This window comes from Chiloscyllium plagiosum, unplaced genomic scaffold, assembly GCF_037043375.1.
Source record: "Chiloscyllium plagiosum isolate Xiang-an unplaced genomic scaffold, Cpla_swu_hap1 HiC_scaffold_4, whole genome shotgun sequence".
Lineage (NCBI taxonomy): Eukaryota > Metazoa > Chordata > Chondrichthyes > Orectolobiformes > Hemiscylliidae > Chiloscyllium > Chiloscyllium plagiosum.
This window is the reverse complement of record NW_028270142.1, coordinates 53,758,177-53,785,501: the sequence shown is the minus strand read 5'-3', so window position 1 is coordinate 53,785,501 and position 27,325 is coordinate 53,758,177. Positions and strand designations below refer to the sequence as shown.

General features: G+C 39.4%; 1 protein-coding gene across 14 annotated transcripts in view; it reads left to right on the top strand.

The window, feature by feature from the left end:
- LOC122549183 (protein MTSS 1-like) overlaps positions 1-27,325 on the top strand; it is a 189,440-nt gene that overhangs the window by 147,922 nt on the left and 14,193 nt on the right. For all 14 annotated transcript variants that reach the window (XM_087986260.1, XM_087986257.1, XM_087986256.1 and 11 more), the window contains 3 exons: positions 14,419-14,576; positions 24,303-24,410; positions 25,368-25,465. In XM_087986260.1, coding sequence (XP_087842386.1) covers positions 14,419-14,576; positions 24,303-24,410; positions 25,368-25,465 — 364 coding nt within the window. The remainder of the gene's footprint in view (positions 1-14,418; positions 14,577-24,302; positions 24,411-25,367; positions 25,466-27,325) is intronic.

Here is a 27,325-nt window from a genome sequence, read left to right as displayed (position 1 = left end):
CAATTCAATGAATTACATGGTCCAAACTCAAGTTATTTGCATTCCCATTCATGATGGTACTATTCAGCTTTGATTTTTCGTGAACTGGCATTTGTTTTTATTCTGGAAAAAAAGACTTGCTGTCAAAGTGGAGGATCATATTCTATATTCAAACTAGAATATTTTCAGCTGGGAGTTGGTTATTGCACAATAATAACTTTTATGTTGAAATCTTCTCTTGGTGGTTGATATGTGTTTTTAAAAGACCTATATGAGACGTCAACTTTAATTCCTACAGATATATATGTCATACTTCAATGTATACATACTATTCCTTCATTGAGCTTCGTTTTAGAACTATTCTTATAGGATAGAGGCATACCTGTTAAAGCAACGTTTTTAATTTAACAAAAAATGATGGCATGAACCTGCTGTGGTAAAACTTCACAATTTCAGCTGTACCTTTTCTGAGTCTGGAAAGTTTATGACCTTACAGGATAGAAATTTGATCATCTAAAGCATCCTTAGATCATCTAGTATCAGTCATAAGCTAAAAGAAGTATAACTCCTACTTTTAATGGAAAACGAGCATTTTCTGAAAACCTAAAGGGAAATTAAAAGCAAGACCTCATTTTTGCAAAGCAAATGGCAAAGTATTGTCCATCATCCAGCAGTTTGTTACTATCTGGCACTTGTGGCGTATCCTGTTCTTGCCACAAATTACTTGCTTTCTTAAGGGCATAAGTAACAATCTGTGTATTAAGCTCAGTTATTTTCTCAGCAAATCCTGGGCACTAGCCTCATCTCATAATTAGAGCAATTCTGTTTATCCCCAATCTATATTCGATCTCCCCACCAATTTTCTTTAGTCAAGAGTGTGGTGCAGGAAAAGCACAGCAGATCAGACAGCATCTGAGGAGCAGGAGAATTGACGTTTCAGGCATAAGCCCTTCAGGACCTGCTGCTCGGATGCTACCTGATCAGCTGTGCTTTTCCAGCACCACACTTTTGACTCTGATGTCCAATATCTGCAGTCCTCTTTTTCTCCTAACCAATTTCTTTTAGCCATATTCCAAGGTTATCTCCAAGTCCATACACGCTTATTTTGTTTAATCATTTTTTAGTGAATCCTGTCTATTTAATCAGCTCCTACTTGTTCAAATGCTGTAATTCTGCACTATGATTCAGCAATTATATCTACAGCTGTTGTGAAGTTTAGGGGTCATGAGTTTGCTAGTTATTACTCACCCCGTAATCACTTGAGAATAAGCGTAAAATCATTTCAGATACTTCCTTAGTGTCAGTTTTATGGAATGTTGTGTTCCAGATTTAGGAAGTTGTTTTCTTAACTGATTATGAATCATTGAAAATAATTTAATTTATCTGTGTGATAAATTTAACAAGTCAAGATTCTTCCTGAAACTGACAGGCTATTTCAGACCTCTGAAAGAAGTATAAACTGAGCCTGGAAATTAGACTTCCAGTGATGAAGCACATTACTTCTGTGAATCACCTTTTCTTAGCAAAGATCTAGAGCCCATTCTCTTGGGGTTATACACAGAAATTTGTTCTGCTTATTTCAATGCATTTATTGTTCATTGCAAAATTCTCCTATTCCCTTCCTTGTGCCTAAATTTCCCAGCAAAACTGATTTCCCCTGAATGCTATTCTTTACTCAGACAGTTGGAGATTGCTTTCATACACTTATTCTCTCTATCAGAAAATACATTCTTATCAAGCTTGTTCAGCTTGTTGAGGATATGTGAATATGGACCGATGTTTCATCACACCAAGATAGCAAAACATATTAGAACTATTGTTATCAGGCGTACTTTAATAACTGATGAAAGTCACAAGTATATTTAATCCTATGATGAGTACACAGAAAGCAAAATAACTTGTTTGGAATATTCACTAAAGAAATTGGATTATTCCTCTTATTCCAAAAATAACTCTTTAGTGCTTTTTAAGCAGTCTGATTGTTTGGCTGAGTTGTATTTCTTCAACAAATGTGTTGACAGTTTTCAAAGTTTCTGCTTAGAACTAAGTTTTAGCTTAAATGAACACAGAATGCTGCAGGAACTCAACAGGCCTGGCAGCGTCTGTGGAGAGAAACAAAGTTAATGTTTTGAGTGTAATATGACTCTTGTTTTGAGCATGCATACGCAATTGCCACACAGTTCCAACGTTAACAATCACTGCCTTTCACAAAGTGTGCATCAAGATTCGTCCAAGACAGTGGTGAGATGTCAATTGATAGGGATTAACATTTATTTAACAACTTGTTAATGGCACATCTCACCTTAATAATATTCAGACATACATATTGCCAAACACACCAAGCAAACTTACAGGAAAACTTCACATAGAAACCAGGGAGATGACCTGGTGCATTCAGCTTGCCACTTGCTCTGACTGACCTCTATATTGGAAACCGAACACCAAAATCCCAGAGAGTGTTCCATGAGCACCAGTAACAGACATCACATGCTCATGTTGATTTTAGAATTTAGAATCCCTACAGTGTGGAAACAGGCCATTTGGCCCAACTAGTTTAGGATTGTGGAAGGAAACCGGAGCACCCAGAGGAATCCCAGACAGACACTGGGAGAATGTGCAAACTCCACATAGATTGCTGGAATCAAACTCTGGTCCCTACTGCTGTGAGGCAGCAGTGCCACTGTGCTGCCCTTGATATTAGTATCTGACATGTACCAGCCTCCAAAAACCCTCACGGAGCATCTCCAATTCACTAATGGGACTATACGGCATTTCACTTCTCCACCTTGGGCTGTACTGGCCTTGCTTTTTAACACAGTGCCAAAGCCTGGTACAAAGCTAGACATTTGTCATAGTTGTCAGCAGGCCTCAGTTCAAGTTAAGGGAAATAGCTTTTACTTCAGAGATCCTGGTACAATAGATCATCGGCAGCCTCCAATACTAGCCTAGGCCCTTCTTAATGCAGTTAATGTCAAGAAACTCCCCTCATAAAGGCTGAGGAGCCAAATGACAGGTAGCATGTCATTTGTCTGGAATCATTCTGATCTATTGTGGCCTGTATTCCTCCTAGTATGAGAGAGAAAGTGGTATTGAAGAAGATCAAAGTGGATGGCACAACTATTATTATTGGTGCAAGTGGGAGATGCCTAAGCAAGTGAATAGACAATGCAGAAAGCATATAGGCTAATGTTGTGGATTGGGTCAATGACAATGCTTGGGGAAGATGTTGAGGCAGTGGTGAGAGTGGTGGAGCACGAGCCGTGCTGGGAGCTAGGAGTGGCAGAGATAGTGAGTATGGTCGCACGTTGCTAGCAGAACGGAGAAGGACTTTGCCATTCTTTGTACATTGTTGGGCATTCCTCCAGATGGCTGAGACTGCTTTAACTTTAATAGCAACCGTAGACCAGGCTGACATATTCTGAAGTTCTGGAGAAGTCATATTGGACTTGAAATATTAACTCTGTTTATCTTGTCCCTGCTGCTGCCAGAGCTGCTGAATTTCTCCAGCATTTTTTTTTTTCATTTCACATTTCCAGCGTCTGCAGTATTTTGCTTTTAATTGGCATGGTTTGGTGTCATGACCTCCTCTTCTGGACTTAGGAAAAGAGGCAGTCCCACCTGTGCACCACCCGTACAGCAGGACCCCCAGGACACTGTCCACAAGCTGAGGTGCTGATTTTCCCTCTGTGTGTCATGTCAGGGGCAAATGCCAGAAACCATGCTGACCGTGCTTGTCTGGGTGCACAATGGGCTTTTAAAATGGCATCAGGTCCAGGGATGCCACTTAATTCCAGGATATCTGTTGAGTGGCAAGTTGCTGTGGCAACACACATGGTAAGGTGCACTGGATCGGACATGAGAGAGGCTATGGGATGTGGTGTACAATTAATGTGGTGAGTTTGGTAAGCAATAAAGAGAAAACTCATTAGGTGTCGCAGTGAGAAATCTGCCAAAATACTTGACACAGTTCTTATATGACCAAAGATATTTAAGATTTACTCATCTGCAACTGAAGTTCCTTGTGTGTGGTACATTCTAATAAATCTCCTCTGCACTTCTGTAGTCTCTTGATATCCTTCCTAAGTGTCATGCCTGGAATACTCCAACTAAGGTTTATGAAGCCTTAGCATGACTTGCATGTTTTAAAAAGTAAATCTCAATTGACGAGCTGGAATTACAATATATAGATAATTTGCAACATCCATTATGTCTCGTTTCTGCAGTTATTTAATTTTTTGGAGGGAGACTTTAAAGGCTTTTAATTAACAATTGTAACTTTCTAGCATTGTGCTGATATAAATTTAATCTTTTTTAAACTTATTACAGTAAGTCTTCAATAAATTTGAAAAATGTTGTTCCGAAAATGTTGATTTGTACGAAGTGTGTAGGCATATGGATATCTTTTTTTAATCTGAAAGTCGATGACAGACTCTATGTTTAGTGATTTGCTTTGTTACATTCTTGCATACTTCCATCACAAAGACTTATACTGAATAAGCTGACCAGAAGTGGTGTGTATAAATGGCTGTAAAATGATTACTTAACTTTGTTTAAATTTAATCTATTCATACTTTTGCTAAAATAAATTCCCATCAACTTTTTAATTTGCTGCTTATGGTTTTTCATGTGAATTAAATTAATAGGATAAGCAGGTTACTTAAATTAGGCTTAATGTAAAAAGTGATTTGTGTGTCTTTCTTATATAATTCATTTTTGCCTTTATCTTATTAATACTTATAATTTTTCCTATATTTATTCTTATCTGGTTAAAATAATGCCACCAAATGGGATCAATTGTTGTTCAGAAATATACTTGTGGCCTAAAAAGCCATGAGTGTGTCACTGGTACAGTGCTATCAAAAGGTTGATTGGCATTTTAATTGTGCCAATTGCAACAACTTATCAATGGATATACCATGAATGATTGAACCTGCAATGATGAAGTGTAATCAAACAAACATGTAACTTGACTGCAATATTATCATGTAGTTCTATTGAAGTAAAATAGAAGTTTGCACATTCATTTATAAATTGGCACAGAAGTGGATGCAGTTATTATGCATAACACCATGAATAGTTTGACTTATTCTTTTTCCCTTTCTGTACCAAATTTGCTGTGCCATATCTTCTGCTAGCTGATGTTTTTGGTAAGTTGAGCTCTATCCTGCTGGCTGGTGATGAAAACCTTTTGTCGGATACATGTGTATAAATGACATTCACCAGTAACTGCCAGTCTGTTTCTTCCCTTTGCCTCTTTCTTACTCCCACCATGAAAAAAAATCTTTGAATAATATAATGATTTTATGCTAGCACCTTTGTTTAGAAATGAATAAAGGAGTGGCACACTATGCAAAATCTGTTCTATTGTTCCATAGTTCAAAACAAATCTGATGTACTGGATGAAGTACTTCAAACTACAATGTGATTGAAAAACATTAACTAAAAACATTTGCATTGTGCCAATATACCATGACGTTAGCTACTTTGGGATTAAATAGTGCTGGATAGTTTACAATAATATGCCATAATTCTACAAATGTAATATGTAAAGGATTATGATGGTGAGTCACTTGGTTTTCCTGGACATTTTGTATCATTGGAGGTTAATAGTATTAAGTTTCTAAGGAGGGATTTTTATTTTAAAATATCCAAAGGCATTTTATTTTTGTAAACTTTTCTTAAGAATTATAAATGAGTATTCATGTTCACTAGTACATAAGTTATGATATCAAAGAAACGTGATTTGTCCACCATAAATGGTTTTAATATAAGTGTTAGTCAATCATGTAGTCATATATATATCCACTTCAAAGTTGTACACTTTTAATAAACCTTGATCCTTTTGAGTTCAGTAGGAAGCCTGGTTTACAATAAATTGCTTCAGAGAAATTCATTTTTGTAGCTATTAATTTATGTTCTTGAATTTACAACGTGTTCTGCTGAACAAGGCTTTCAAAAAGTAGTTACTTACTCATCTTCTCCACAACCATGTACAATATAAAAAAACAAATAACAGTCTAAAAACATTCCCAGACTTCAGCAGTTTGCTGAAAAATGGCATTGAGAAATATTTAGGAACTATTAGCCCATAATTCTCAAATCTTTCCTCCCTATAGTCATCTCAAAATAGTGGACCCTTTGAAGGAAACTTCTGATTTGTGAAATTAGTACATGCTTGTTAACAGAGAACGAGGTATAAGCAACAAATCTTTTAAGAGTTAGCAGTCAGATTTGAGAGCACATAATAGACAGGATAGGCCGCAAGTTGATCTGTTTGAGTAAGCAAGAGGAATAGCATTACTGCAATATCTGCTCCAATTTTCAAATGGATTTTTAATATTTTAGCTTAAATTCTTTTACTGATTTTTATTTGACTGTTAAGGGCATAATGACGTAGTAGAGAAGTATTTTCATTACTTGTACTCACATTATTGAAACAAGGACAGAACAGATTGAAAAACTTTGTATCACATTTGATTCAGATGGTCAGTCCTGGAGTGGAGCATGATCTTACCACAACAATAGCAACTAGTGCATGAATTTATGTAACACATTTAAAATAGAAGTGCATCCCAAACCCTTTAAAGAACCATGCTGAAAGAAAAATTGAGGACAATGGAAATAAGATATTAGAAGCAGTGAGTCACAGAGTGCAGAGTTTAAGATCTAAATGACTGAATGTGTGACCACCAATAGCGTGGTATCAGATGAAGGGAAAAGAGCTCAGGTTGGAGGAACACTAAAGCTAAGTAACACCATTAAACAAAAGTTGGCAGCTCAAGCCAGAACATGCACCAAAAGAGTTACCTTCAATAAATCTACTGAAGTTATGCTAAGCTTTTGAAATGGTCCTCTATGTATGGTATTGCGTTCACTTTTGATTGTGTGACATAATGCATTGACAATGGCACGACTTGATTCCAAGTATTAAGGTGAAGGTTTAAGAATCTTTAAGCTTTTTAGTCCAGGAAGATGAAATACAAACCTCATCAAATTATCTCCAATTTTAAAGGTAGATGGACAAACCGGTTACTTCAGGGGACATGAACAAAGTATAACCAGAAAAATGGTAATGAATGATAAAATCTAGAATATTTATCAGGAAAAATACTTTAATCATAGAGAAATTTTTGGAATCATCTACTGAGCAAAACAAAGTAGACTACCTAAAATTATTTAAAATGCCAGAAGTTAATGTACCAGACAGATGACCTGCAGTAGACAAATTGTCGTTTTCTTATACATAATTTGTGGCATTTCCCCATGCTTTTTTGTCCACTTCCAAGGCACTGACCTTGCTTGGATTGCATTGGTGCTAACCTGTGACTTGTGCACTGTACCTGTCAATTATTCATGCCTGACCTTGAGCCACAGCATGCTGTTTCGGCTGTTTGGAACAACACAGACAACCTGGGTATCAAATGTTAAACAGACACCTGCGTACATATTTCTAACAGAGTTTATTGTATAGCGCTGAATAATAAAAAAGCAGACAATCAATTTCATCCTCCAAATACAAAAGCTGCGCCTCCTGTGATCAGCTAATCACATCCAGTTTGGCATATGAAACCATTAAATGTTTATATTTGGTATAAATTGCATAAAGTAAGTACTTTTGAATAGATATCATAAACCACGAAAACTTTGGACTTGAACTGAAGATAACTTATAATTGAGTTTACATATTATGTTTATGTTGAAATAAGTTAAAGGGACTTAAATTTTTGGATGTGAACAGTGAATTTTATATTTTTTGCTTAGTTTTATATTTTGCTTAGCACTTTGGTTATATGAGCATCTTGTGTTCTGAAAAATTGAGTTGCAAGTGATTTAGGAGTAGCTAATTCAATGCCTTTGGTTCAAAACTATTGACATTTACACTATTTAACATGTATGTAAATAACACATCATAATGTGGCTTAATGAGTTTTGCCTCTCAAGCCAATTAAAAGACCATGCTTCATTAGTTACTGTAGAATCAGAGGTTTTACAAACCATTGCCCGATTTTAAAACATCCATGTGAGGATTTGAAAAGTTGATTGCCTTAAGGTTTAAAATAAAGGTCTGCCAAGCATTATTAATAGTTTGAACTGAAGAGGATTTAACAACTTTATGGGTTGGGGTAATCTCAGAATGAGAGGAATGTTTGTGGAGAATAGTGTTAGCATGGGCAATCTTCTTATATGCATCATAATCCTTTACAAACCTTCTGGTTTCTTCTGCCCAATAAATTTATTTGCCACTGGATAGCATACAGCACGACCAATCTTGTTTTATTCAGCTCAGCCAATTCAGAAGTAAATGTCCTTTCATTACATATTTGCCATTTTAGTAAATCATTTTGTCATTATGATCAGGTTGAGTGGGATTGCTTTGAAGCCGTCTCCACTTGGATTGGTTCTATGAGGCAAAGGGAGTTGAAACAACCCTGTACCTGCAGTTCATGTGTTCCTTTTCTTCTCTCACCACATTCTCCACTATCCCTCTACCCAAAACTAAACGTCTGTGTAGTAGCTTTGTTTGTGGTTAATTGTTCCTGCTGCACTATCTTAATGTTCTGTGAGTGGATGTACACTGAAGTATTATTGGTAATCAAATTATAGAGGCACTGTAATTTATAACTTAAGCATGTCAATTATGTCTTGTCCTGATATTTCACTACACGTTTACTTCAAACATTTAGGTGTGCTTTTGTTGTTTTGTGATGGATTAACAATAGTTTTAAAAGGAGACAAGATTAAGTTTGCATTTTTAAAAGTCTAGTTTAAAAGATCAGTTTAAATATGCTTTTTTATTCTCAGTGAGAAATCAGAAGCTGAATATTCATGTTAAAGATTTTTGGAATGCAACAAAATGTACTAGATCTTTTCCTGAAAAGACCTCAAGTTCCATTAGCCTTTCTCATTTATTGAACGTCTGAGAAAATTTCAGTGTAAGCGGGTATATTGTCACCTGAAATGCTGCTATTAAATATTCATTTCTGCTAATGTCTGTTTCTTTTCAAATCTACTGGAATATGTTATTACATTACATTTATCCTTATAAATAGTTACATTTATCTTTATAAAACTGGAAAATCTGATGGAACTTTTACAGTGTACAACATTTGAGAATCAAATCTGTAGCAGTGATTCAGTCATAAAGTTTCACCTGCTTGGGTGGTAAATCCTTGCTTTTGTATGAAATGCTGATGTTCACTTTATTGCAATCTTTTTGAAATACAATTCATTTGAAGCTATTCTATTTCAATTTTCTTGGAAGAAAAGATAAGCTGAGAAACCTAATCATGGGCAAAAACAAATTGCAGGAAATGTTCTACCTGTCTGGCAGCATCTTTGAGAGAGCAGAGTTAACATTTTGGGTCCAGCGACCCATCTTCAGACCTCATGATAACTAGGCAAAGGTTGATATATATGCTGAAAATGGGGTAGGAGGTGTGTGGGGTGGGGGGGGGGGAAGGAGGAGGAGAATGTGGAAGTGGAAGTTAGTGATAGTGACGATGGAGTCCAGAGAGAGAAGGTTGACTTGGAAGAATCATTATCTACAAATGGGTGCCTTTAGTGGCTGACAATGTTTTCTGTTGTGGCAGAAGCCCATGTGATGACAAGGTCTGGTTTGGGTTGGGGTAAGGACATGGGAGAAAATGTTCAGGCCCAAAAATTGTTGAACTTGATATTGAATCCAGAAGTCTGCAGAGTTCCCAAATGGAAAGTGAAAATCTGTTTTTCCAGCTTGCGTTGAGCTTCGCTGGAGCACTGCCGCAAGCCAGAAACACAAACGTTAGGTAGGGGCACAGTGGTTTGCTGAAACGGCAGGCAGCCCAGGGTAATTTTTGTGGAAGGCATAGGATTTCTGCAAAGCAGTTGCCTAGCCTACGCTTTGTCTCCCCAGTGTAGAACAGACTACATTGTTAACATCAAATACAATAGACTAGATTGAGTGAATTGATCCTTTACCTGGAAGATGTGCTGGTGCCTTGGATTAGAGGAAGGAAGTAAAATGGGCATTGTGCACCCTCTGTGATTGCATGGGAAGGTGCATTGGGAGTGTGAGGAGGGGTTGGGAGTAGAGGATGATTGGACTAAGTTGTCCCACATGGAATGGTCAGTGCAGAAAGCCAATAGAGGAGGGGAGGGGAATATATGTCTGGTGGTGACATCCCTGCTGAAGGTGGTGGAAATACTGGATAAATCATCCTTTGGGTGTGGATGCTGATGGTAGGTAAATAAAGACCAGGGGGAGGAAAGAGAAGGGGTAAAGGCCCTGTAAACCGCAGTGGTTTGGAGATTCCCTTTTAGAAGCTAGTGTCATTGGAACAGATAGGATTGAGATGGGTTCTATTCCATTCTCCCAGTTTCTCCTTTACAAGGAGCAGGGTGTGAGGATGTGTAGTTAAGGTAACTGTTGGAGTTTGTGCGTTTGTAGTAGATATTGGTGGCCGCCCTGTCCGCTGAAAAGGAAACAGACATATCGAGGAAGCAAAGGGAGGAGTCAGAGATGGACCAGGTGAGGTGAGAACAAGATGGAAATTGGAATTGAAATTAATAAGCTTTTCCAATTCTGGATGAAAGAGGGAAACAGCACTAATGATGTCATTGATGTACTGGAGAAAACATTGTAGCTGTTACCCTACAAAGAGACAGGCATATCTGGGATCCAAGCAGGTACCTATGGCCACACATTTGATCTGAAGAAATTGAGAAGAGTTAAGAGCGAAATTGTTCAAAGTGAGGATGACCTTGGCCAGGTAGGGGAGGGTGGTAGAGTATGAGAACAGTTCAGGCATTTTTTTTCTGGGAAGAAGCCAAGTGCTTGGAGACCATCCTGAAATGGGATGGACATGTAAAGAAAGGGATTAAGCATTCATGGGTGAAGAGGAAGCAGCTGGAACCTGTGAGCTGGAAATTTCAGAGACTGAGAAAGCATCAGAAGAATTATGAAATAGACGGGAAGTGTTTGTTCAAGGGGAGGTAGGAAGTGATGAGTTCCATGGGGCAGGAGAAGCAGAAACTGGACAGTCCTGTTGATGAATTTTGGGAAGGAGATTGAAGCAGGCTATGTGGGGTTGGCAAACTGAGCTTGGAGGCAGGGGCAGGGGGAGATCACCAGATAAACTGAGATTAATGACTTTGGAGGACCCAGTAGCCTGGTGTTCAATGATGGGATCATGGTGCAAGGGGAGGCAAGAGGAAGTGTCTAAGAGCTGGCACTCAGCCTCCACAATGTAGAGATCAATAGACCATACAATAACAGCACCCCCTTGTCGGCAGACTTGATTACAAAGTCAGGGTTGGATCTGGAGCACAGAGTGCAGTCTTTCAGGGGGAGATGGCTAAGGGGTGGGGGAGTCAAAGAAATTGAGGTTGACAGTTCTCCATGAACAGATCAAGTACAGGTTAAAGGCTAGAGTGCAGGTGAAGAAAGTGTGTTGGAAGCAGATTTGATTAGATTAGATTACTTACGGTGTGGAAACAGGCCCTCGGCCCAACAAGTCCACTACGACCCTCCGAAGAGCAATCCACCCAGACCCATTGCCCTACATTTACCCCTTCACCTAACACTATGGGCAATTTAGCATGCTAATTCACCTAACCTGCACATTTTTTGGAGTGTGGGAGGAAACCGGAGCACCCAGAGGAAACTGACGCAGACACTGGGCGAATGTGCAAACTCCACACAGACAGTTGCCTGAGGTGGGAATTGAACCCATGTCTCTGGCGCTGTGAGGCAGCAGTGCTAACCACTGTGCCACCGTGCTGTGAATACATCTGTGAGACAGCAAGAAGAGTCTTGTTTGGAGAAATGGAGGAGGCGGAGGTGATGGAACAAGACTTCACTGTCCTATCGTGCCTGAAATTCATTGAGACGGGGGTGCAAGGGGATAAAACTAAGACCTTTACTGAGTACAGAACATTCAGCATCAGAGCGTGTAAGGTCAGAAACAATAGTAAATACATAACAGGAGTAGGGTTAGGTGAGGGATGAAGATTTCAAAGGGATGTGAGCATCTCTGAATTGTTTCAGTTTACATTCGTTAATGATTGAAAGGAAAAGGTTTCTTGTTATAACATTAAATGAGTTGGAGGATGAAGTGGGGGGCAGGGCAACTCTCAACCAATATGAGATAGTTCTGATGGAGAGAGAGATCGAGAATGTGCATTCGGCTCTCAGTGTTGCTCTCAGAATGTGGCAAGAACAGCTGCCTGTTGAGTGATGTGTATTCTGCTTCAGGATGGTCACAGAGACGCCTGTGATCCTGGGTGGATTCAAACTTGAAAGATGAAACTTCAATCAGAATCCATATTGGAGTGAGCCTGCGCTGGAGGCAGTCACTGAGGATTGTGATATGGCTGTGGAAGCAAATTTTAGCAAATACCTTGTCAAACACCAGAAGTGACACAAAGAAATGATGGTGAACAATAAAAATAGATTAGAACAGAAATCCTGTTGGAGAGACGAGGCACGTGGCATGCCTGGAAGAGATATGGCAGTGAGTTAATTAAAATTTAAAAAAGACAAAAATACTCGCCATCATGAGCAAAAACTGAAAACTTCAGCAGGTCTGGCAACATCTGTGGGGAGAAGACAGAGGTTGTGTTTTGGGTCCAGTGATCCTTCTTCAGAACTAATCATAGCTAGGCAAAAGTTGGTGTGTGTATATATATGTGGAAAATGTGGTTAGTGGAGGGTGGGGGGGAGTAATCCGATAGGTAGAGATGGAGCCCAGAGAAAGAGAAAAACACAGGCAGACAAAGGAATGGCTAATCATACCCATTGTTCCCCTTCCTGGTCTACTTTCTACTGGGTTAGACAAGGTCAAAAATCACACAACGCCAAGTTGTAGTCCAATGAGTTCACCTGAAAACACTAATTTTCGGAGCGCTACTCCTTCATCAGATGCTAGTGAGAGAAGAAAGCCTTAGACACAGAATTTATAAGGATCTTTATAAATTCTGTGTCTAAGTTCTTCCTCTTTCACTAGCATCTGATGAAGAAGCTAATGTTCTCAAATAAGCCTATTGGAATATAACCTGGTATCGTATGATTTGGGACCTTGTCAACCTTGCAAAGGATCTGTTTCCCTCCTGGGCACCTTAGTCCACTCCTCCACCACACCCAACAGGTCCCCACACCCTCATAGCATCTTCCCATACAATTGCAGAGGGTGCAACACCTGCCCACTTACTTCCTTCACACTATCCAAGTCCCCAAACACGCCTGTGGGTGAAGCAGCAATTTACTTGCACTTCAACCAATCTAGTTTCCTGCAATAGCTAATCACAATGTGGTCTGCTCTGTACTGGGGAGATGAAACACAGGTGTTCTGCAAAGTGGCCGCCCAGTCTATGTTATGTCCACAAAAATGACCCTGATCTTTCTGTTGCCTCTTCAACGCATCAGTGTTTTCTGCCCCACGTCTCTGTGTCTTCCAGTAGTACTGTAGCAATGCTCAGCACAAGCTGGAAAAACAGCATTTTTCTGCTTGGGGAGCCTGTAGCCTTCTTGACCAGTATCAATTTCAATAATTTTAGGGCCTGAGCACTCTTTGCCACATCCTTACCCCAACCTCCACACACCAGACCCTATCATCAAATGGGTTGTTGTCATAAACAACCTATTTTCAACCACTAAGCTATTGATTCTCCTACACTGCCTTTAACCATTTCTTTGTGTACCCAACTGTATTTCTGTCTTTATGTAGGAGCAGTTTATTCTTTAGAGCTGATGAAGAGTCATCTAGACTCAAAATGTTAGCTTGCTCTCTCTCTATGGATGCTGCCCCATCCACTGGATTCTCCAGCATTTGTTGTTTTCGCAATTAGTTGACCCATAATACTAACCTCAAATTTTATTGGTTATCTACACACCATAAGCCTTTACATCGGCTGCAAATTCAAAGCAAAAATGTGAAGGACTGAGTGCCAGATAGCCTAATTTATATCTAAATCTTAGAACCCAAATCTAAACACTCAGCAGAACCAACCATGTTCTTTCATAACACAAAACTGTAAGAGAACAGAAAATTAAAAAGAACATTGTCCACACATCCACAACAGTGTATATCAAATTGTAAGCTGTTTTTACAAGATTGATTGATTTACATTTCTTTCAGTTTGGTGTCTGAATTTAAAGAAGACTTCTCCTTTTAGGCAATCAAAGTTGTTTGTGCAATTAATTAATTTCATTCCTAATGACTGCTGTGCTTTTTTTTAAATATCACAGAGGCTAAAAACTAAAACAAAACCAGTAAATGCAAGAAATCCTCAGCAGGTTGGTCAACATCTGCAGAGAAAGGACAGATCAGATAACTTTTCGCATATAGATGAGGTTAAAACATTTCCATTGGCTTGTTAACATGTCATGAGGACAAAAAAGGGAAAGTGAAATCCATTAATATACTGGTTTGAAATGGATCATTATTTCTCTTTTTTTTTCAGGAAAGGGAGACATTCAACCCCAGCTGGACAGTGCTTTACAAGATGTAAATGATAAATACCTTCTACTTGAAGAGACAGAAAAACAAGCTGTTCGCAGAGCCCTCATTGAAGAACGCAGTCGCTTTTGTGCTTTTGTTTCCATGTTGCGACCTGTGGTTGTAAGTTTGTTTCTTGTTGCACTTAATCAGGAAGAATGTATTTGCACAATTGCTTTTGTAAACGTATAAACATTGCTAAAAAGGATCTGTTGCATTGGGAGGTTAAAAGAAATGTTGAGGATTCACTCACTTTACCCCAGTTCATGGATTTTAAAATTAATCTCTACTTCTGTTGGAAATCAGACTATCTTCATCATGTTACGCATATTCACTTCACCCTTCCGAATACTCTCAACGCACACGCACATAAGCGCATACGCATGTATATGCACGCACACACAGCAATTAAAAATGGAAACATTAAAAAATGCAGAAATTTGTTTTGAAAAAGAGCACTTTTTACCAATATTTATTAGCTCTTGAAGGAAAAATGGGAAAAGTATCAAGCATATTGGCACACATGATTCAATGAAAGGTTGGCAGTTGTCACTTGGACATTTGCAGATATGGTTCATCCAGGAATATTGAGAACTCAGAGGCTTTGCAAGTTGTATCAGTTTTTCAGATCTGTCACTGCATCATCCAAAAGGGTTTTCTGTGAAAGATAGAGTTGGGTAGCTTCTCTCTACTAGTAGTATGTATCCCAACGATTTACAAAGCCATAAATTTAGACATGTGATGTCCAGTAAAGAAGTCTAAGCAATTAACTTGCATCATGTGACCTCCAAGAGCATATTAAAAGAGTTTGAATGCCTTTAGAGTGAGCATTTTTTTTTCCATTATTCCTGATGAAGGGCTTTTGCCCGAAATGTCAATTTTCCTGCTCCTCGGATGCTGCCTGACCTGCTGTGCTTTTTCAGCACCACTCTGATCTAAACTCTGGTTTCCAACATCTGCAGTCCTCAATTTTGCCTATTGTTTTAAAAGAAACTAGCCCAGGTAATTTTTTCATTCCTAATTAACTACTGTCCACAACTCTCATAACATGAGTCCTCAAAACAAATTAATAATGAAATGTCTTCATAAGAATTTTGAAACAGGAAATGACAGCACTAAGAATTAAAGCTACCAAAGAGAGCTTGACTGTTCCGCTTAGTAGAAACACTGCAGGAGCTTTTAAGTTTAAGCACTTTGTGGTTTATCAGTTCAAGACACCATTGACATTGAGGACTTATTCCAAGGAGAATTTGTACGTCATTTGTAATTCAAATAAAGCCTGTATGACAGGGGCACTGTTACAAGAATGGTTCTCTCTGTCCACAATGCCACCGTAGAGGGCATATTGCACCAGAGAAATACTCACCTTCAAGATATTGCTTCTCTTGATTAATTGCCCAGGTTTTTCTGTCAGCCTTGATGAATTGTCTATTATGCAAAGATGCTTTCTCTGCCACCCAGTGTAGCTTCACATCTTCATTCCATGAATCATGAAGGAATAGCAGCATTAAAGGTCTACAACCTTTCTTGTACCTTCTCACAACTCAACATGGCAGCAGATGGTGAGAATACATCATCTCTCAGGGAACTTTGACATAGCTTCAGCAAACAGGAGCTTCAACAATACTGTTGATTCATTAGATGGAATCATGTTATTGTATCTGAGCAATGTGTGACTATGGCTTGATTTGAGTCGAAAAGTGTGGTACTGGAAACATCGGAGCCGGTCATGCGATATTTCAGGCATGAGGCCTTTATCAGGAAGGGCCAATGCCCGAAACATCGACTCTCCTGCTCCTCAGCTGCTGTTTGACCTGCTGTGCTTGTTCCAGCTCCACACTTTATGATCCTAACTCTCCAGCATTTGCAGTCCTCACTTTCTCTTGTGGCTTGAATGGGTCAGTGACCAAGGAGAATCTCACAGTACAGATTCTGAGGTTCAGTGTAAAATCGTCACCTTTTAGAGGCAAGTTCATTTTTATGACATGGTTGAGGCTCATGTGTGGGAATTGCTTGCATTCCACAGAGAGGAATTTTCTAGTGAAAATTCAATGCAGCTACAGAGTCAGTGAGCTGAAGAGGAATATTAAGCTGACTGGGCTGTTGTGTGTCACCTTGAACTTAATTCATAATCAGAATCCTCCAACATAAGTCAATAGGCCTCACAGAAGAGGAGCAAGATCTCAAACCTGACACCATGCAGGCTCCTCACATCAACACCAGCAGTGTCTTCAAAAGATCCATCACATGCAGTGGCAAAGATGATCTAACAGCAGGGCCTTCCCTGATGCTGACATGTCCAGTATCCAGGCTCTAAATCACTCAAAGATACCTGTATGGAATTTTTTTTTGTTATGCCCTTAAAGCATCCAAGAGGAAGTCAAATGTCTTCACCAACTAAAATTTGGTTGTCAATTCATTTAGATGCAGAACACACTGTGACATATTGAGGCTAAGGTGGTAGAAGGAATGAAAGAACCTCTAAACCATGCATCTAACTGATATTCTGACCACCATATAGAGCAGAGTTTCAGTTCTGAGATATTTAATAAGTTCAATAAATGTTGTCTAGTTTGAATTTATGAAGTATTTTTAGTTATTTTAATTAATTTATTTTGGAAGCTATTTCCAAGCACTTCATATGAATTTCAGCATATGCATTTGTTTCTGCAGATACAAAATATTTGAAGGAGCCCAACTCCAGCTTTAGCGCCAATTCCTATCAGTACCCATGATTCACTTAAAGTTGCTTTACTGAATGAAGAGATTTACATACATAAACTTAACTTTTAACTGAGGGCTTGTAGTTGGATCTCTGGGACTCCTATTGACTAGGAGTCAGTGCTACAACTGAGCTTTGGCTGAAGCCATGTAGAAAAGTGGCCATAACAAAATATACACTCTGACATCTGAACAAAGACTATTAAACGTTCATTTCACCAAAATTTTTAAATTGCCTGAAATTCTTTGTACCAATATAAAAAAAATTGCTTTGTGTGATAGAAATGCCAAATGACCTGGTAAGCGTATTGATAGTGTAAAACCAAATATTCTGCATGATAGAGAAGACTTGTTTTTCCCCACCCTTTCCCGGTCATCAAAACAACACTGCCAATTGCTGTTCTAAAGTTTGGACAATCTGTTGCTTTCCACACACTTCCCCTTTCAGTTCTGCCAGCAAAATCATCTGATTTTCTTGTTCTGCTAATAGTCCATTCACCTGTCAGCAGTTCGAGGTGTAAAGCTTGGCCCAGACTTGAAAGTCAGCCAGGTATACTCTTAGTGCCAATCATGAAGTTGGAAATTGAAAGGTAATGTGAGCTCACTCAAGTCTGCAGTGCTTTTCAGCTGAGAGAGAGAGAGAGAGAGAGCCTTTAAAATCAATACGAATGCTGTTTCTTTGTATGCAGTAGTGCAGATAGATTGCATATAAACAGGGTGATTATGAATTAATCTTCAAGCCAAGATTAATGCCACATAAACTGCAATTTGGATTTCTGGACATGGGAACATTGGTGGTTAATTCTGTTCAACAACTGGAGGATGGCTATGGTTGACAGTGGGTGTGCCTTTGGCTGACCCTTTACACTGTCAGAGCAGATGGATAAGGCAACTGATCAACTTTACAGCACTAATGACTGTTGCCAATGGAAGAAGTGAAAATTACCATTTGCCTGTCATTGTAGGCAGTTGTGAATATGGACACTTGTGGTTCTATTGTATTGCCAAATGATGTTGGAGTTTATTTTCTAAGTTTGTAGAAGGTAGAGATAGATAACAACAGTGTGATGCATAATTTGACATATTTATGTTTCTTCTTTTAGGTCAGGTTTGTATTTCAAAGCTATGCTATGATTAATAACACTGACATCAAAATCACATTCTAACACACACATGAGCAGTTTTCCTTATTCAGTTATAAATGATAATGAACTAAGACCATTTAATTGAGTATAACTGAATATTCAGCATTGAAGGAAAGTCAGGTAATTTTAAGTAATTAAGCATTAAATACTAATATTACAGAACCACTTTTCATGAATAAAATGAACACTTTCATGTAGTTGGTCAATTTACTGTATACTTGTTTGTGTTTAGTGCCTTCCTCTTTCTCATTTCCTCAAAAAAAACTGTGCAACATGCTGTACACTTCATTTTGCAGACATTCCTTGTTTTGTAAAGCACAAGAACACTTGAACCAACTTCCCCTTAAATGTTGTCCACTTTTAATTCAAATTACACAACTGCTATCTGATAATTTAAATATTTTTTGAGAAAAATGAAATTGGTAGTAGTATGATGGTATATTTAGCAAATCATAGTGCAAGTGATTTTTCAGCATGGGATTAATTTTAAAATAAATTTTGAATTTACAACTCTGATTGATGGGAAGAGACATTGCTTCAGTTCCATATATTGATGTATGTTGCTACCAGAGTATGGGTAACCACAAAGCTAATCTCTAGAGTTGAAGGTCTGTACTATGATGAATGGTTGGAGAAACTTGGTCTAAACTTTTCCCTGTATTTTGTTACAGGGTACATATGACAATAATTAAATCAATTCAATTCCCGCCTCAGGCGACTGACTGTGTGGAGTTTGCACGTTCTCCCCGTGTCTGTGTGGGTTTGCTCCGGTTTCCTCCCACAGTCCAAAGATGTGCAGGGTCAGGTGAATTGGCCATACTAAATTGCCCCTAAAGGGGTAAATGTAGGGGTATGGGTGGTTTTCGCTTCGGCGGGTCGGTGTGGACTTGTTGGGCCGAAGGGCCTGTTTCCACACTGTAATCTAATCTAAAAACCAGAATTCCTCAGTAGAATCCTAGAGCTAACTATCTTCAGCTGCTTCTTAATGAGCTTCCACCCATCATAAAATCAGAAATGGAGATGGTCTGTGATGATTGCACCGTGTTTGGCAGCTTTCATGACCCCTCAGATATAGAAACAGCTGATGTCCATATGCAGTGAGATTTGGATGTTAATCAGACTTGGACTGATGGGTAGCAAGTAATATCCACATCATCGAAGTGCCAGGCAATGTCAGTCTTCAGCAAGAGAGAATCTAACCATTGCTCCTTAACATTTAATGGCATTACCATTGCTGAATTTTCAATCATCAAATTCCTTGACCAAAAATTGAACTGGGCCAGCAATATAAATACTGTGGCTCACTGGCTAAATGGACTATTTCTGTACCTAAATCCCTTTTACCGTGGTGATCATAACATAGTTTATGTTGCTCTCCCAAGTGACGATAAAGTCCATCTAATCCCAGTGTCTAGATCTTGAATGCATCAAAGTGTCTTTGTTCTCATCCTTCTGCCTAAAAATACAGTTAGTGATTGATATACTTCAGCAGTTGGAAACACTGCGAAGGATGCCATTTTGCATTCTCATATTCTTTGATGCCCTTATTGAAGTTTACCATCATGCTGAAATTGTCCTCCTGTGGAATTTGCAATAGTTCTGCCCAAACCCTTGTAGAATTTGTCTTTGATATCCTCAGGACTAATAATTGAGCATATGCGCCATTGATTGTCACATACTTATTCACATGTGATAGGTATCAAGTCATGGGTGATTTTCTTTCCTCCAAGGAGAGTATTCAAACATTTAGTCGGGTCTCATTCTTTAGCTTGCAAATCCAAAATAATGTGTAATTGCTGATAGCTCTGTTAGCTGACTCTCCTTAGCTAGTTGGGTGAGCTGAAAGCAGCATCATCAATATGGTATACAGGTTATCACAATAGTTCCATGCCAACCAGAAAAGTACCATCCCGCAGTTGGAAGCTGTTGTCTTTATCAAGTAGAGATCATATGTTCTAAGAAACCAAGTTGTAGTGATTGGAACCAGCTGGACCTTGTTGACTTTGAGGCCCTGGATTGCAGTTGTTCACCTGGGACAATCAGGAATCCCTGGCCAATCAAATGTAGCTGCAGAGGGGAGGGCCGTTGCAGCAAGGGTGACCAGGGTTGGGGATGTGCTGCGTGGTAGTGGTCTGGGCTGGATACTGCTGCAGGATTTAGTGAGCAGGGCGGCGGTAGATGTCCAGTTCTCGGCCACTGCCATTCGACACATTAAAACGGCGGTGCTCGGATCTGACAGATGGAGGATGCTCACATGTGCTGTGGAATCCCGTCCACACGTCCCCCTGCCTGAACAGAATTTCACATTGGCCCCAAGGTCCCAGATCTCCCTTGGGAGCCTGTGCCCCACATCTGAGCCAGCTCAGGGTTTTTTAGTTTTGTTCCCTTTTAAGGACGTAAAATAGCGGACCATATATTGACTGCTGCAGCACACCATCCACCTCTTTTCCCTTATCCATCGCCTGGACACACCTTGGCATGCCCATTTACGACCAGTCATTTGGGATCCCCAGTGGAGGGTCTCTACGTGGGAGTCCTCCCCTTTCGCTTGGTGATATGGGGTGGAGGGTGTTGCACGCAGCAGTCCCGTGTAACTGCAGATTGTGGTTGTTCACGGACTCTCATCCCAACTGCTTGTTCTGTGATGCTGTGGAGTCCATGGACCATGTGTATATATAGGGTGTGGGCATTTAAACTCCCTTTTTAGTTTCCTTAAAGACCATCTTTTATGTTTTGGTTGCACTTCAGCCCCACGCTCCTGATTTTTGGACACTCGGTGCAGAGGGGGGGAGGGCAAGTCAGAGGACCGCCTCGTGGGTCCGCTCCTGGGCCTGGCCAAACTGGGCATAAACTTGTCCAGGCAGTTGGCTGTGGAGGGGGTTGTTAGGGCCAATTGCCTGCCTCTCTTCCGCAGTTATGTCCAGGCTTGGATGTCTCTGAAGAAGGAACACGCGGTGCCCACGAACACCCTCGAGGTTTTCAGGGAGAGGTGGGCACTGTGGTGGGGGGTGGAGTGTTTTATTTCCTCCTCAGACTCTCTTTTGATTTAATCCCTGCTCTCCCCTTCGCTTTTTTTAATCACTTAGCATTCCCCTTTGTTGAGAAGGGCACTGCTTGTCACTAGTTGAAACTTTATTGCTGGAACAGCACAGCAGGTCAGGCAGCATCCAGGGAACAGGAGATTCGACGTTTCGGGCACAGGCCCTTCTTCAGGAATTCCTGAAGAAGGGCCTGTGCCCGAAACGTCGAATCTCCTGTTCCCTGGATGCTGCCTGACCTGCTGTGCTGTTCCAGCAATAAAGTTTCAACTTTGATCTCCAGCATCTGCAGACCTCACTTTCTCCACTGCTTGTCACTAGCCACTCGAGTGTTTCTTTTCTTCCTGGTGGTGGAATATGAATAAAGATTTATGCACTTGTTGTTCTTCACTGTGTCCTATACCTGCACGCACACATGACATGGGTGCTGGAGAATAAATAAGCATTATTACTGTTAGGTGCTTGTATGGGGGTTAAAGATAAAAGAGAGAAAAAAAAATACCAGAAGCTTAGAATCTCCTCAGTTCAGGTGCCTGGAAAAGAAAAGTATGAACAGGGTATTTAGAAAAAGAGGAAAAGAACAAATAAACAGGGATTTAGAATCTACTCCGTTCAAGCAATTAACACCAAGCTGGCTGGCCACAGTCAGTGTACATGACAAGTAAATGGAGGGTGATTTAATGATGGGATACTGGCCCCTGTGTAGTTATTTCATAAGTAGAGGTTCTATTTTTGTTTTTTGCATTGCTTGCAATACACTTTAGTGTGGGTGAAAGTATTAAAGGAGTGTTTTTCAGAATATAATTGGATTTGTGTGAAACTCATTGTAAAGTGTGTCCATGAAAGTACCCGTGCTTGAATTAATTACTGTAACGATGTATTATATTTGGCCAGCTCCATATATTCTCGGTCTTGCACATCCTTTCCTTGTGGCTTAACAAATCAAGATGACCGGTGATATGCTTGATAGTTGCAATGAACAGTAGCACTTTCTGCATCTATGCTATTGAACTTTAGAGCTGTTCAAATCGATGTCTTGCAGTGCTTTCAGTACCAGTACAGTAATACGATTTTATCTACTGCATCTGTCAAGGCAACTTTTTTCACTGGGCAGTTGGAGATGGGCATCATCCCTTACACGTGAATGTGGCCTGAATAATATCTTCATCTGGAGTGGCCTGTGAATTTATCAAGTTGTGGACGCTGCTTTACACAAATAGCTATACAGTGCCATAGATGAGTGTCAAGAACCATCCAGCTATGAAGTAGGATGTGGCTGAATCCTGCAAAAGGGACTACCTCTGATACATTCTAATCCAATAATGAAACAGCCACTATCAGCCAATAGCAGGAACTGGATAACATGCCAGGCTTGAGCTGGCCAATTGCAGTTGACATGAGCAAGCAAATATCAAGTAATGAAAATAAAACCCAACTATTTTACCAAATGTCAATGGCCACCCCCATTAACATAGAGTCCTCACCATCACAATGCTGGGCATAAAGATGACCGTTGTCCAGAATCTGAATCGAACAAGCAATTTTTACACTGTAGCTATAAAAGCACAGAAGAGACTGGCTATTTTGCAATGAGAACTTCACCACCTGTGCCCTTGAAGCCGCCTTGTCATCCATTGGGCTTAAGTCGTGAAAGTCATAAAGAAATCACCACTTGCATAATTGGTTGCATCTATAGCAACAGTCGTACTAAAACAGGACAGCCTGATTTGATTCATACACACTGCCACAGTGGACTTTATTTCCACATTCTCTATTCCATCAATTCTGTAGTGCCAGAGAAAGCATTTGCAAGGTGCACTCATCCACTAAGGTTATTTTGATCATATTTCACTTTCCTACAACCTCTGTCATCAAGGTTATGACCTTTGATAATATCTGAATATCATTACCTGCAGGTTCAAGCTCAAGTCATGCACTTTTCTGATTTGGACATATCTCATCCAATCATTCCTGTTGTCAGAGAGGAAAACACTCTGCTGGTTGGAGTGATACCTAGTACAAAGGAAGGGATTGTGGTTTTTGGAGATTGGTCATTTCAGCCCCGGATATCTGTGCAAGAGTTCCTCCAAGCAGTGTCCTGGGTCAATCATCTTCAGTTGCTTCATTTATGCTCTTCCCACCATCTTAAAACATCAATTTTCCTGCTCATTGGATGCTGCCTGACCTGCTGTGCTTTTCCAGCACCACACTCTCAAATCTAATCTCCAGCATCTGCAGTCATCACTTTTGCCTCATCCATTAAGTACTACAGAGCCTGAATAATATCTGAGATGAGGAAGTCTGGTGAGAATTCTGTCACCTCCAGTCTCCCCAGTGCCTGTGTATTATCTACACAGCACAGTCAGGAATTTGATGAAATATGCCCCACTTGCCTAGATTAGATTCTAATAACAATGAAGAAATTCAGTAATATTCAAGCCAAAACAGCCCGCTTGATTGACACCCCAACCACAATCTTCACTGTTTACTCCACTCACCATCAATTGTCAGTGGCAACAGTATGTACCATTTACAAAATGTACTATGTGAACTCACCCTGGCACCTTTGAGAGCACCTTCCATAACAGCTATCTCTATTACCTGGAAGGACAAGGGCAGCAAATGTATGGGAACACCACCATTTGTAAGTGCCCTTCTATGTCATATGCCATCTTAACTTTAACTATATTGCCATTCCTTCATTGTCACTGGGTCAAAGTGCTGGAAGTTCCTTCCTAACATCACTACAGCTGCCAGTACACAAGTACTGCAATGATTCAGGAAAACAGCTTACTAACAGAACTATTGAAGATGAGCAATTAATACTGTTCTAGTCACTAATCCAGTGAATAAAATTTTAAAGATCTAGATAGCATCAAATTCATTAGGATGCTCTCCTTCTTTAATATAACTTCTTTAAAATGTAAGTACTGTTTCTCTCTTAGGAAGAAGAGATGTCAATGCTGGGAGAAGTAACCCATTTGCAGACTATTACAGATGACTTGACTAACTTGACGATGGATCCTCACAAATTGCCAACAGCCAGTGAGCAGGTCAGTGAGTCAGCACTTGAAATTATAGAGATATTTCCTTAACATAATGTTTATCATTGTAGTTATGCTTTATAAAATTTATTTTGATAAATAAAATGATTTAATGTCATTCAGAAGCTTCATGCATCAGTAAAAATGCTGTAATGATATTTCTGTCTGGCTTTCTCTAAATGTATAGTGTTATGGATCCGACCAACCCCCTCAAAATATTCAGAACATAGTGTACACCCTAACTTTTTCTAATTTTAAAGGTAAATGTTAGGTGTTGGGTTCCAGATGTAATTTGATTGGTCAAACTATTGGATCTAAAACAAACACACTTTATTCGCCCACTATAGTTAAAATAGAACAAAAGAAAGAAGGAATTTAAATGACTTAACACTATGGAAAATCTTAACAGAATAATACATATAGTAACTATCACTAATTAACTATTCCAATATAGTAACATCCCATAAAAACACCCTTGGCAAAAGGCAAGTTCAGAAAACAGATTGTTTCAAATGCAATTCTCCAATCTAGGTGGAACGAACATCAAAAGACAATTCTGAGACAGAGAGAGAGAAAACTCCAACTTTCAGCTGTAACAAATAGAGAAATGGCAACTTTTCACAACCCCAGTAGCTTCTGCTGCTGATAAAAACTAAAAATCCTGGTTCGATATTGGGAACTAGACCACAGCCATTCATGCTACTTCTATTGTTCCAACTAAAAAAAACTTCAAGGCTTCACAAATTGTTTCTTTTCATGGACTGCTCATCACCTGTGCCCCAGTCTCTCTCAAAGAAACCCGGACAAAACAGACCTCTCAAAGCTACAGTATCATCACAATAGCAATGTTGAAATTAATGGAATTAAACCTCAGGTTTTCTACTAGCATTGTTAAAATGATTGATTTATCAAACAAGTAATTTTTGAAATGCATTTTTTTTTACTTTACATTCTCAACTTTTCCAGGTAATTATTGACCTGAAGGGGTCTGATTCTAACTGGACATATCAAACCCCTCCATCTTCCCCAAGCACCACCATGTCCAGGAAGTCCAGTGTCTGCAGGTATGTAAGTGTACAGGCAATTACTGATTGTATATGTGCAGTAATTTTGTAGTGCTGGTTAAGGGATTGTGTAAAAATTTTCTAAGTTTACTTGAACCATTTTGCAGTCAATTTTGTTACTGTGTCTTGCCCTCTAATTTGAATTGTTTTCTCTATGAAAGAGAGGCATGGCTTTTCTTCAAATATAAATAGTTGACTGGTGTGGTTAATAGCTGCAGAATTTCAAAAGCAATTTTATGTTTAAAAATATTGAAATATTTACAAGACATTTCCTGTTAATGATTAACATTTGAGTCATTTATTTCTATATTGCATAAACTTGATATCGGGCCTGTGTTGTCTCTTTTAAAACAGTCCACTTGGTCCTATTTCTCTACCCGTTCCCTTTCGATTATTCATTTTCATTTATGTAAACAGCCAATTGAATCATACTTTGAAATTTCATGAGGCATAGCATTCTCCATGGTTATTTTCTTCTTGACCATTTTACTCATCTTGATGGACTTCCTAAATTAAGTTTCATCTCCTGTCTTCTTGTGATCTGAATTCAACTTGGAAAATAGCATTCAAGTCAACTATTTAACTAAAGCTGTAATCAAGTTCCCTTCATGGAGGTTCAGATGCTGAACAGTCCACTTGGGATCCATTCTGATCCACGAAGAATTCTTTAGAGCTTGTTTATTTTGAAGTGGATTTAACTTAGAGTTGACTTTCTGATAGCCAAGGAATTAATTTATTTGCAATGTCTATGAATCAAAATTTTATGACACAGAATTTCTATTATTTTGCTTAAATTGATACTTCAACTCACTGGAAACCTTATTCCCCTTACTGCTAGTGAATATCATTTTAAACATAGTTTCAGGCAAATAAAGCAATAGCTTTCTTAGATTGCTAATTTCATTGAAGATTTACAGTGAACCTACCAACATGGTGTTCAGTGAATTTGAATATCAGTGTGTAAGCATCTTCTAGAGGGTTGCTTTGTCGTTTTGTTTCATTCCCGAAGGAATTTTTGCAGTTGACCTTGATCTGTTGCATTTTACAAGATCCCGTCACAGCTTTTAAACATTACTGTTTTCTTTCTTACAATATGGGCAAGGTACTGTCGTGGATCTAGGATTGGCTGACTGACAGAAGTCAGAGAGTGGGGAAGAAGAGGTTATTTTCAGGATGGCAGCCAGTAACTAACTAGTGAAGTTCCGCAGGGATCAGTGTTGGGGCTACAACTATCCCCATTATGCGTTAACAATCTGGATGATGGAATGGAGGGCATTGTTGCTAAGTTTAAAGGTGACACAAAGGTAGGTGGAGGGACAGATAGTGTTGAGGAGGTGGGGAAGCTGCAGAAGGACTTGGACAGACTAGCGAGTTGGCAATGAAGTGCCAGATGGAACACAATTTGGGAAAGAGTGAGGTTGTGCACTTTGGTTGGAAGAATAGAAGTGTAGATTATCTTCTAAATGGAGAAAGACTTTGGAAATCTGAAGCACAAAGGGACTTGAGAGTCCTAGTTCAGGGTTCTCTTAAAGTTAACATGCAGGTTCAGTTGAGGAGAGGTTGAGGACTCTGGGTCTGTACTCAATGAAGTTTAGTAGGACGAGGAAGGATCTCATTAAAATTTGCAGGATACTGAGAGGCCTGGATAAAGAAGATGTGGCAAAGATATTTCCACATGTCGGAGAGACTAGGACCTGAGGCAAAGCCTCAGAGTGAAGGGACAATCCTTTAGAACTAAGATGAGGAGGAATTTCTTCAGCCGGGGGTAGTTAATCTATGGAACTCATTGACAGAGAGAGCTGTGGAAGCCAAGTCATAAGTGTATATAAGACAGCGATAGATAGGTTCTTGATTAGTAAA